The sequence below is a fragment of the Oryza brachyantha genome, chromosome 3, assembly GCF_000231095.2.
Source record: "Oryza brachyantha chromosome 3, ObraRS2, whole genome shotgun sequence".
In the NCBI taxonomy this organism is placed as follows: Eukaryota; Viridiplantae; Streptophyta; class Magnoliopsida; order Poales; family Poaceae; genus Oryza; species Oryza brachyantha.
This window is the reverse complement of record NC_023165.2, coordinates 21950670-21963906: the sequence shown is the minus strand read 5'-3', so window position 1 is coordinate 21963906 and position 13237 is coordinate 21950670. Positions and strand designations below refer to the sequence as shown.

General features: G+C 39.5%; 1 protein-coding gene across 3 annotated transcripts; it reads right to left on the bottom strand.

Annotated features, from left to right (window-relative positions):
• Positions 1–4553: 4553 nt before the first annotated feature.
• Positions 4554–11510, bottom strand: LOC102717422 (ankyrin repeat and protein kinase domain-containing protein 1-like). 3 transcript variants are annotated; one of them, XM_015835088.2, is made up of 11 exons: positions 11203–11510; positions 10976–11047; positions 9890–10057; positions 8961–9092; positions 8404–8543; positions 7729–7839; positions 7482–7607; positions 5970–6071; positions 5227–5397; positions 5052–5131; positions 4554–4837 (listed from the first exon to the last, which is right to left on the bottom strand). In XM_015835088.2, the coding sequence occupies exons 1-11, from the start codon at positions 11243–11245 to the stop codon at positions 4774–4776; spliced, it is 1209 nt and encodes a 402-aa protein (XP_015690574.1). In that variant the 5' UTR covers positions 11246–11510; the 3' UTR covers positions 4554–4773. The 3 variants fall into 3 exon arrangements, with proteins under 3 accessions (XP_015690574.1, XP_015690576.1, XP_040378085.1); XM_015835090.2 differs by having other exon boundaries at positions 4554–4913; positions 11203–11334; XM_040522151.1 differs by lacking the exons at positions 10976–11047; positions 11203–11510 and adding an exon at positions 10545–10860.
• Between the last annotated feature and the right edge of the window lie 1727 nt (positions 11511–13237).

Below are 13237 nucleotides of genomic sequence, written 5' to 3'. Positions count from 1 at the left end.
CGGAGCATGTAGAGCGTGATTTCCTGCGTCAGCAAAGCATGCGCGGCCTTCGGTGGGAGGGGAAGGGCTTATTCGGATCAAAGTAGGATTTCTTCCTATTCTATCATTTGGATGCTACAAATTAACTGTAAGAAAACTGAAGGAAAACTGTAGGAAAACCGAAGAAAAATATTCACGGAAAATTCACAGGAATTTTTACATCCACTCTGAGCTTTTTTTTTCATTCCTTTGCGGAAGACCGAGGCAAACACAACTAATCAAAGCAAGAAAACAAATCTGCTGTATTAAGAACCGCGTCATCATTGTTGTATTAAAGGAAAATAAACAGATTACTGTTTCTTTCCTATCCTTTGATCTGAATGCATTCAAATTCTATTCCTGTGTTTTCAATCCTCTGTTTTATACATCTATTCCTTTCATATTCTCATATTTTTTCTATCCTACGTTTTTCCTATCCTTCAGTCCGAATAAGCGCAAAGAATTTTGAAATTCGTTCATTTGAGACGGATTAGGCCATTCTTAGAGGAAGTACAATACAAGCTACTGCCTCCGTTTTATATTGTAAGTTTTTTTTAACTTTGTTTAAATTCATTCATGGATGAATGCATTTAATGTATATATGTGTCTAGATTCATTAGCATCCATATGAATCTAAGCAATGCTAAAAAAACCTACATTATGAAACGGAGGAAGTAATAGGCTACTAATTTATATCTAGCTATAGCACAGACTGTAAGACATAGTGTGTATATGATATGTGAGATCATATAGTATGAATTGACTATTAGATTGACTATAGATGAATTGGAGTTAGTAGTTGGCTATACTATTGAACTTGCTCTCAATGTAAGTTTCATGAACACGATTATCCAGAGTGATATGTTATCTAAAAATGTTTGAAACTAGGATAAAATAACCTCTCTCAATATATAGTTTTATCTATTGTTGTTTCCTAGGTTACGTGCAATACACAAGTTGTCTTACCTATGCATACATAAAACTCATTTTATCTCTCTCTTCATTAATACGTTGTCACGTCATCAAAAATGTCTACATGAAATCATATTTATTGCCCATAAAACTCTCACTAAAACTGGTCTTATCATAGCATCTCCATGAGAATGATAATATTTTGTTATCCAACAACTTGTATTGAATTTATGTAAAAAATATTGAGCATAAAAATTACACACTTCCTCAATAAAAATCTAAAATTAAATAACTTGTATTAGGAACCCATATTTTGCCCTAAATTTAGGATACAATTGATATAATTTTAGGCATGAGTAAATATTAGGAATGTATTTGGAAACCTGTTGGAAATATATTTTCTAGTCTAATTCCCTAAATTTAGTTTTAGATAGTTTTTAGACATCTCTTAGAGAAGCTCTTACGTTCTTTTTTCTAAGCGATTCTTAATTATTTTTAAAAAGTTTATATGAAAGTTTATGATTTTATATTATAGATTTTTAATTTTATAATAAATAATTGCATCATAACTATTAAATAACTATTAAAAAGATCAGGTATTTTTTTCATTCTAAAAAAAAAGTAACATATGGCATCAAAAATGATTTTTTATCATCCTATCGGCCAAGTGCCGCGCACGACGTCCACGCCAGGCCGACGCCCTGCGTCGCCTTAAGGCTGAGCGCAAGGAGATTTGATTCGGCAGGGCTATGTCGTTGTCGATATTTTTGCTATTTTGCTATTGTTAAAAGTTGGCGTCTCTTCTGCCATCCCGGACGGTGGTTTCGCTAAGATACCATCTTCAAACCGCAACTCTTATTTTCTTTGTCATTTCATCTTAACTAAATTTACAGTGAGTTTCTTGTTTTAAAGATGATCTAGGACGCTTTTGCCCCTATAGCTGGTGTTACTGTTGCTGTAATGTAATAAACATAAAAAACATGCAAGGTGGAGGGGCAACAAGCTTAGGGGGGCGCCGACGGCGAGCTACATTGGCGGCGATGCAACGAGTTTGGGAGGGAGGAGAGACCGATGGCAGAGGCCCGCGAGAGAGGGGGCGGCGGCGCGAGGAAGGAGAGACCGGTGGCGAGTGAACATGACGACGGACGAGGGATGCGGCGGCAGCACACAGGAGGGGCAATGCGAAAGGGGGAGGGGCCGGGGCGGCGGCGGAGTGAGGGATGGGGCGGCGCGACCGACCGGAGATGGCCGGCAACGACCGACGGCCGGCTGGCAGCGAGCACGTGATCGACCATCCCTTCTGGCCTCCACAGGGGCAAAACACATCCGACCTTGAATTAAAGGGGAAAAATCTTATTAAATTAGCAATAGATATAGAATTCACAAAGAAAATACGAGAGGTTGTTTGAAGATGATATTTTAACGAAACCAAATTTTAGAATGGCACAAGATACTAAGCCAAAGTTTGACGATGACAAAATAGCAAAAAAATAACTTATCGTGAGTTGTCTGGTCTCTCCGTCTGGCCAACTGCATCGCGTCCTACTACTAGCAGCTAATGTTTGTTCTGCTTGATGATGGTTGGTTGCTGGCTTTGCTGCTATTTGCTTCGGTGATGCCAGTTCTTGTTAATTCTATCTTTAAGCATGTATCTAAACTCTAATGTGACTGAACGATGCGTTTTTACTACTACTGTGGCTGCCTGTAGATATCTGTGATAAAACATGATAAACCCTTGTTCACGATTCGCTTTAACTCATAATATGCGGCACCCATGAACGCGTACTCGCTGCTATGAGGATATGTTGCGTTTTGGGGTGGAAAATGGTACGCGTACGGCGTACTTGCTCGTGTAGCGTTACACCATTTCACTTGCATACATAAATTTGGTAATTTTGCACAAAAAATATCCTTCAAAACTTATCATGTCATTTGAATGGCTAAACTTGAATCACCAATGATCAAATCTAACGACTTATTCTCTCACTAACACAATTGCTATCTGTGAGTCTCATGTGGTTGGGACTCTCTTGTTATCCTCCTCTTGCCAAGATTTGGAGAGTGGAGATGGATAGTCTCTTGGAGATGATCTTAGAATTTGAGTTACCAAAACTAAATGGCTAAATTTTAATTTGAAGAGTCCAAATTTAACCATTTTCTTAGAGATACTCTTAGGACAAGGTTAAGAAAAGAGCTAACTACTAACACTAATATTTTTTCATATCATTAAGAGCTAGCATTAAGTCAACTTATCCAATAGTTACATAAAACATATGCTACATCATTAGTGTATGGTTCATCTCTCATACACACGTAGTGTTTTAGAGTTTGTGCTACACCTTACTGTAAATTTGCAACTCGTTTTTCTTCTCTCTTCTTCTCTCTCCTCCAAATAAACATAAATATGATATGATAATTTTTGAAACCCGCTTACTCGCTCTTACATGCCTTCAGGTCGGCGAGATGTAATCTTGAATCGTGCAGTAATTTTTTCTGTTTCAAACTAAATTCGTGCAGTTATTTCACTTTGTAAAATCTTCTCTACCAGGCTCTTATAGCCCTATAGTAATATTTACTATAGTTCTGATATATAACTGTCATGTGAAAAAGTATTTTTGGATATTATAATTTTAGAACGAAGGACCACAAAAATTATTATGCTTACTCACTAAAATCCATTTCTATAGAACATATCACTAAAGTACCCGATAGGACTAAGACCGCTTTCAGCCATCCACGTAAGTTATCTAATATCTCTTGTTTTCCGTCTGTACGTTTCCCGAATGCTAAACGGTATATTTTTCACAAAAGATTTATATAGGAAAATTGTTTTAAAAAACCATATTAATCTATTTTATATTTTTTAATAATTAATTAATTATGTAGATTAGTACGTTTTTTCGCGCCGCAGCCCCTTCCCCTCCTACCGAACGCAGCATAAGAGAAACGAGAAGAATTTTCCCTGAGATGTTAACCGAAAACGATTAGCCTTCTACCAGGTTTGAAAATAAGTGATGAGCAAAGAATACAAGTCTTACCGCTAAAGAGAATCTATTAAACTCATAATTCATTAGATCCTTATTATGAATGTAAATGGATCCGGTTGTTCAATTATTTGATAACCAAGATCATTCCTTGCTAAAAAGAAATGATCACCCTGAGCCGGACTCAAATGAATTAGAGCTATTCCAAATAGCAAGAATTCACCTAACTGTTGGATATATGACCGTTGGTCCAAGTCAAAAATTTTATACAAATATACAAAATTATAAGTTATATTTATAATGTTTTTAGTAATAAATCAAACTATAACAAAATAATTAATAATTATGTAACTTTTTAATATGACAAATGTTCATATAAACTCAAAAGTTAATAGTATAAAATAAAAAAAACAAAGAACTTATGCAACTCCATCTTTTCGTTTACCAAAATTTAAATTTTAGGCATTAAATTTATAGTTAATTTTAAGGTTTTTTTATCATAATTTATTTTTTGTCTCAACTATTAGACCACTGAAAACATTTATATAAAATATTTTTATTTACAAATATGTCGTTTGAAATTTTCTCAGAAAAGGGAATAAGCCCCGCAATCACCCCATGATCAAACACCTTGTCGACGAAGCAGATTACCTACTCAAACCAAGTCGCAATGCAACATGAAATTCAAACCAATGCGATCAGCACTAGAATACGGCTATCAACAAGATACTGTTAAAATATGTTAGGGAAAAACATGGGTTCCACGTGGAATCGAGCACTTGTTCCACCAACGAGAAACAACCTAGCTGACACTCAGGTCCAAAAGAAACAGCAGAACCGGGCAAGAACACACCTAGACCTAATCAACTTGGCCACACGCATTTCGGCTAATATATTCATCCTTCATTGCTTTAGCTGCCACCCTGAAAATGTCAACAAAGGGTTGGTTTCAATCAGATAAAGGAGGCACAATTGGCTTCTAATTCTTTTGTAATCATTCTGCAAAGAAGAATCGCAAACATATCACTCAGCATTGCTTGCACAAAAAGATTAATGAATGAGCATATTTTGATTCATAAAACTGTGAAGAGCCCATTTAAGAAAACATGTGCTTAAGTAAATAGGTACATAGATTACCAAAATGCACTCTGAATACCATCATCTTCAGGATCGAGCTTCACTCCATCCAAGAATGCACTACAAGCTTCCTTGTAATCCTAGAGGTACAAAAGCATGCTTCAGATTATTGACAACGAGGTAAGTAACGTATAACAAAACAAAAGACTTTAGCAGATTTTAATCTATATCTGACCTTGAGTGACATGAGGGCAGATCCTTTCCGATAGTAACCTTTAGTACACTCAGGCTTCAGTCTTATGCAATCAGTAGCATCCAGCAAAGCCTCCTGCGCTCTACCACTTTTCAGATGGCAAAGGCTCCTGTTTGAATACAGTGTACCATCTTCAGGATCCAGTTTGATTGCCTGCATCAAACCAAACTATGTTAAGCACAATCTGTGAGTCCAGAATTAATCTACACAAATATAAAAGTTCCATGGTAATCGAAGTTTGATCTATTGCTACTAACGTGATGAGGGAAAGGACCATGCATGTTTCATGTAGAGTGTGATCCAAGTATTATAAACCCACAATTCATTTGTTCACAAGGATTAAAACTTTTCAAGGGCATGTAAGAATCAACTAAAAGCTTAAATGTGCAAATGCTGAGATGCAATGTTTCGCTGTAACTTTTTGCAGTGCACCAGGTATGATAGTGGAATTAGTGTGTTAATTTTTTTTGTCAAAAAGTTCTGAAATGACTTGGATAAAAACTGTTAAAAGGCAAACTATATGTGGTCAAGCAGCAATAGATGCAAGGACGAGCAACCAGTGAGTCTATAAATTGTTGGACGCCTCTTTAATCTGTCCTCAGCTAATGCCCACTTATTGATCACTTATTAGCCTTTAGCAGTAATGATGATAGCATGGGCGGCACTTCAGCAGTGCATTAATAAGTCCAACAGGAAGTAAAATCATATACTATACAATGGTATACCTCAGTGTAGAATATGGTTGCACCTTCATAGTCGTCCTCCGCAAATGTGTTTCCACCATGCAGTATCAGATTAGCTTTTCTGTCCCTGTCACTTACTTTGTCCTAAATCATAAAGAAACCAAAAGTTATTATAGGAGAGGAGAAATATAGAAGCTCAAAACCTGTAAATTGACAGTATGCTAGATGCGGTATTCTTAAGACTTACAACTAACAAATGTACAGTATTTCAAATAATAATTTCAAGGCATATATAATATTTATAGAATTAGAAAAGGTAATGATCAAACACGTGTATTGCAAACTGTCATGCCCTAAACAGACCAACAGAGGTCACAAGTCATTCTACAAAAATTACAAATGTATAAATGAGATATACTTCTATTTTTTTGTTGTAAATACTCAAAAGGGCTTAAGCAGAGTAACAGCATAAAAATCATAAGCGCAACAATTCTGTTTGAAAGAAGTGGGCTAAATCCTGAATTAAGCATATCTTGTAATAAAATCAGTTATAAGCCTATGGCCCATTAAGTGAGAGTAGTTGACACATGTAATCCTTGGCTATTTTTTTCTTAAAAAATAGAATACAAATAAAAAAGAGGAGGCCTTATAAACTTTAAAAGCCCAATAAAAATAAAAGCCCACAAAGCCCATTTAAAAACTCTAACTCTACTCTCACTCTCTCTCCCCTCACTCCCTCCCTGTTCTGGCGGTGGCGGTGGCGCGGCAGGCGAAGAGGGCGGCCAGTGGCAGAGGGGCGTCACGGCGGCCGCTGGGCGAGGTGGCGGCAGCGGCTCGGTGGCCGTCGGCGAAGGGGCGGCGCGGCACGAGGGTGACCCGCACGGCGGTGGGCTGGCGGTGGCAAGCAGGGGCCGTGGGTCAGGGTGGCGGCGGCGGTGACCCACGCGGCGGCGGGGTGGCGCAGCACGAGGGCGCCCCGCTCGGCGACGGCGTTGCTCCCTCTCCAACGGCAGTCGGTCCTCCCAGCCTTTTCTAGGCCCACGTGGGGCCCACATGTCATCCACTCTAGATAATTGGCAAACTACTTATATACCACTTGAACTGGTTGTATAGTTCTAGCCGCCTGTATAATGAATCCTCATTCTCAAAGAAAAACACATGGGATGCAAATTATGTCATCCTTCCAAAGACATAAGAAAGTAAGACGGTCGCTTCAAGGAAGGTTGTCCAATGATATATAAATATAGACCAATTCGAACGGACCAAGCTAGAGGTAAAGCTCAACTCAAACTCTATACTTCATTGTTGGCCATCTCTAGTATAATTTGTTCTCTCCGAGACTCCTGATCAGTTGTGTCAACTCTCGGGCACTGTGTGTTGGAATACATGTTCTCCCAATACAAAGTACAACTAAGGTCGTAGCTGCCTTTGCGCTTTAAGGAAATGATAACATAGAGCATTCATCAATCATCGTTGTTAAGTTTATCAGCTCAACATGCCCCAAGGAGAAAGCAATCATGTGAAAGCACCATGTAGCAAGAGCTAAGCACTCACATGATCGGTTGGAGTATTGGCAACTCTGCTGACCTCCGACAAGTATGCAATACACTCAGTTAAGCCTTTTCTAGTTGCTATCGCATATGGGGTATCAGGAATTGCACAATTTAAATCAGCACCAGCCTGCAGATAGATGTAACATGACAAAAAAAAATATGTTAAAAATAACAGCCCACATAAGAATTTACACCATTTTTATTACTTCATCAATAGAGATACAAAGAGGATCATACGGGTGTCAGACCTTGACAAGGAGCTTCATGCACTTCAAACACTCAGATTCATCCAGTGTTTCAGGAGCGGCAGAAAGAACTGCAGCCAGAGGTGTACCTAAATCTGCTGAGATCTTGTTTGGCTGCGTTGTTCAAAAAAAAATTATTCTTATGCAAATGCACAAAATTTGCTGATAAAAGGTTTAAGTCAATATGGATTCAGAAATATAAAATGCATCCTCTATGAATTCCAGATGCTAATGTTGGATAGTATAGGGAGAGGGGAATACTACGTAACGTGAATCAATTGTATTGAGCCTCAGGGGGCTGGTATATGTAGGAGTTTATGAGGAGGAGATAAGGAAGGATTACAGGTATGAAAGGAGTCTACATGAATCAATCCTATCCTAATATGACTCTAACTACTGTATACTCTAACAGCTAATCCAAGCAGTTAAAAACACAATTTCTGGACAAAGATAAGTCAAGAAGACCTATCATCAGGACTTGTTCAGTATTAAAATTAAATACGGCAGTATGTCATGTGACGAAAATGCAATGGCTTACATCATTTGCAACACATGAATAAACTATCTAACAAACATCATAGCACAACTATTTCCACCCAGCTATTGGCCAATCGCATATTGGCCCTTGAACTCTTACAGATAACATTTATAAATGAAGTAAAAAAATGTACTACTTACATCTGCATGGTGCTCTAATAAAATCTGCACAATGCTAGATTTCCCATTAGTGGCAGCAACATAAAGTGGTGTCCCTTCAGAAGATAATACATCAACACTTGCTCCTTTAGATAACAGCAATCGTGCTATTTCATCATGTCCTGAGAGCAACGGGAAAAACCATAAAATTATGTTAGGTGGTAAAGAATAAGCTTTTTTTTTGTAGATATTCTAAACTTAGCAACTCTTCATTGCAGAACCAGTTTAACATTTTTATTTCGGGAAATTGATTTAACATGCTAAATTGAATGTAAGGTGTATGTTTCGTATATGCTCTGTTCACAGGTCAAAAATCAGGTGTATATCATTACTGCAAGTATCGAGCACAACCCAATGCAAACGGCTAGATTTAAGTAACAGAAGGCAGGACTTCAGAGCTATACATGACTACATGCATAAGTGGATAGGAGATTTGGCTTCAGAGGTCGTTTAGGGCTTTTGTACGGAGAGTTACACAATAAAAAACATAAAAAAGGTAGTACACACACATCACACGTGTAAAAGAAGTGATAACTTACCGTTTTTTGCAGCTTCATGAAGAGGGCCATAGCCTGCTGCATCTGTCTTGTTAGGATCAGCACCTTTGTCAAGAAAATACCTCACAGCAATCTCTTGTCCATCCAACACAGCACAAAACAAAGGTGTCATGCCTAGCAAGAGTGTTACAAAGAGGCAATTTAATCAGAACATGGAAATTTTAACATGGTGATTTGGCATCATAATAGCTTTGTGGATGCACAAATATTAGAAGCTACAACTTGAGGTATGGAAAGGAGCACCTCATGAAATACTTATTGCTCAGACAGTATTTTTAGTTGTTAGAACCTTTTTTGAGTTATTTGCATGATGTGCAATATTGAATGCTGGAATCACACAGAAACACCGGCTCGCAAGTACATATGGAAAAGGATATACAAATTCCAACTTCCCAAGTTCTTCTTAGAGCCAAATTCTCATAGCATGCATATATCATACAAGGGAATTAGAAGAAAACCCAAGTACATAATGGATTGAACTTCACAACGTGAAAAGGTGTTGTCTAAAACAGTATAAAAAGGAAGACTGAACTACTCCCTCGAAAAATTCCCAAAGGTCGCACATAAATGTTTTTTTTTCATAAACAATTAAACAAAAGGCACTACTTGTCAGTTAAGAATCAATTTATAGTAATAACGGATTTCATCACATATCGGTGTTACAGTTCAGATAGCAGCATGCCAACACTACACAATAGAGCAATAAAACACGAGGAATCAGTGCACCCGGTGATGTACCTAAATGTAAACACTTCATGACAAGGTAAACACAGTTCCTGACCCTATTAATGTCCTATCAAAACTTGCCTCCCATACACAATCTTCCACTACAATTGCATGTAGAACACAGGAGATGCAATAACAGAAGCATGAAAGCAACATTAAAACCAACCACCTAAGAAGCTACATACCTGAGTCACGAGTAGCCTCAGCATTGACATCAAACCCGAGCTCCTCCACCAAGTACTTGCAGATATCAATTTTTCCCGAGCCTGCTGCCTCAAACAGTGGCCCATACGCTTGTATCCTCACGGAGGCAAGCGATTCCAGATCATCCTTGTTCATGGTATCCACCACCTCTTCACCACCGAAAATTTCCAAAGAAAAGTAAGGTGCAAATTTGCACAAATTGTAATTAAGTTCTCAAGCAATGGACAAATAAACACCTCCCAAAAATCACAAATAAACATTTATAAAAAAGGAAAAACCAAAAGGATTACAGGAAGATATCTCATAGAACATCGTAAAGAGAGGAATTATTAGAATCCCTATTAAGAATAATGGAGTAACAAACCAACCCCTTCTATCTAGATTAGTGTCAAATTGAACCAAAAATAGACATCAAAACTCTCCACCCTCATTAAACACACATGCTGACACCCGCATTAAACTCTTATCAACTTATCAACAAGATGTACGATCGGGAATACACAATCGTAAACACGATCATGCTGGAAGCGGAAACGATGAGGCTAACAAACATCTCATCCAAATTTTTGACAGATGCAGACAAAGATCGGAGAACACACCCTGTTAGCGATAAACACAATATGTGAATATGATCACCTGGAACACGAAGAGTGGAAAAAACTCGAACACGGCAGAGAGATTTCGGTGCTGTCAAGCGGCATCATTTTCTGCATATTTCTGAACCTTACATAAAATTGAGATACCTGAGGCCATCTGTCGTGGCCTCGACGCCACCACGCGCGCCACGTCGGTCTTCTCCGTGCGCCACGCCAACTACGCAATTACCTCGCCCGCGGCCCGCATGCTCGCTCTAATCGTTTGCCATCCCACACAGCGAACACAAGACGCACTAGCTACCCGCTGACACGCGGACCCGCTCCGGCTTGAACCAGCAAATCTCAAGCGTACTGCGTACACAAACCCACCCTAACAAACCCCCCCCCCCCCCCCACAACCAAAACCCCAGCAAGACGCACGGGCATTTCGGGAGGAATACGCGAGGGCGGAGTAGAGCGGGGGGATCTCACTCTTGAGGCGCGCGACGTCGCCATCCGTACTCGCCATGGCGAACTCCATCTGCGGTGGCATCCCGCCAAAATCTGCACGCACGCACGCACGACGAGAAACCCCATCCACCATTACATCCCCGTCGGAAAACGGAGCATCACCGAAAGCAAAGCAAAACAAATCAACAAGCAAAGCGACGACCGAAGCCGGAGCCGGAGCCGTCGCTCGCAGTTGCTCTAGCACGTACTAATGGTACACTCGAACCCGAGGCGGGTGGCGATGTCGTTCATGGCCGCGGCCAGCGCCGCCGCCTGATGGGCCCGTGCAGGCTCCTCGCTCACGCGCCGCCCTCCCGATCCTCCCGATCCCCTTCCTCCTCCACCGCCCCCACCGCTGCCGCGTCTTCCCTTCGCCTTCGCCTTCCTCCCTATGGAGCGCTCGAGAATGGAGATGGTTTTGGGGTTTGGGGGCCGACGAGAGACGAGAGGAGAGGCGGTGACTTCCAGGAGAAGGAAAGAAGGAAGTATTGTGCTCGTTCGCCTCGTGCTGCTGCTGCTTTATTAACCGGAGCGCAGAGGAGAGAGGGGGGCGGGGGCAGCTCGAACGTTGGAGGGAGAAGGGCGGGATGGTGTGAGCGGATGACACGTGGACATACGGTCGGTGAGGATGAAGCGGTGGGTCGGGGTGTGGGGTGTTTTTCCGCTACGCGGCACCCGGCCGTAACTCGCATGGGGCGGATATTCCGGGACGTGCCATGGGAAAATGGTAGGTGTACCAAATGTGCTAAACGGCGAAAGGGCATGTAAGCTACGAGCGCCGCTATACGTACCACCGGACGTATGATCCGTGTATACACGACCGGGACGGAAGCAGCTGGCCGGACCGTCAGCTGTAAACGGATGGTACGTCCGGTCGTACGCGATGCTAGTGGCTACCAACCTTAGTAGCAATTGAGATACTGAGATACTGAATTTAACTTCTCGTTAGAGCGAATATTTTAGGATTCTAACGGTTTTGTGCTTTCAGTGACATATGCTTCTCTGTGTATTGTCATCGAGCGAAATTTTAGACGGTTAAATAATAAGGATGATTTTTAATTATTTATATATAATCTAGAATATAAAGTCCATCGAAACAACGAGAATTTAAATTTTGTAGTGTCAAAAATATTTATTTATCAATTTAGAACTAACCACCATTATTTTTTTTAAAAAAGAAAAGTCTGAGCCATTTATAGGTACTATATGATGATCGTTGACATGTTGAATAAGGTGCAAGGACATTAATAGGGCATACATATGGTACCTCTTGGTATATATAATTTCTTTAAGTAAATATACAAGAGTTATTATATTTTTCATTATCACGACTGGATTGTTGTTTGTGTCAACCCTCCTAATAATCATTTGTGTACTGGTCGGTGGGTTACTCGTGCTAAATTATAGTTTATAGTTGAGCAACATTGTTATTTTATAATATATTAAAGCACCACAACATTAATACGAGTAGATTACTAGTTATATTTCATACATATACATATATCAGGTTGATTCCTATGCATTAACTTGTACCGTTTAAACAGTATACTGTTTTTGTCATTGTTTCAGGAGATGATATACAGCAAAATGACTATTCGACTCTGCTATTAGCTTAAGTAACCTATCGATTAGATTAGGACCTATTTTGTTCGGCCCACGATACTTATTTGTCCAATTGTTTAGCATATATTAAGGTTTTAAAAAAATATTATAATACCCTGCATTAGTTATTGTAGGGTTAGGACTTAGGAGTGAGTGGTTATGCAAAAATTTAATTGAGAAATGATTGATAAGACAAACCTTAAACCATATTTTGAGTTCTAGTATTTTAGGACGAAGGTAATGTTGCCTACTCCGTACTGAGATTATATTAGCAACAAGCTTTTCCCACGTACCCTTGTAGGAACATATCACATACTCTATCCATGAGAAGACATTGTCTCTTATATGCAACAATTGAATCGATCCAATGTAACACACATCGCGGCAGTTTGGTCAATAGGTAAGCTGGATAATCCTTGTGGCGACCTATGGTGATGTGGATAGCCAGGCTAGGGCAGGCTTGAGCGCAAGATGTCGACGATACGGGATGGTTCACAGTGCTGTCTTCTGCTTATACTTATAAGCTAAAATTTAATTTTTTAACCTTAAATTTTGATTTGATTTTAATACTTTTTTGCCGAAGTTTTTTTAACTTTGGTTTTTAAATAACTAAGAATACATATATAAAAGTTTTATTTATAA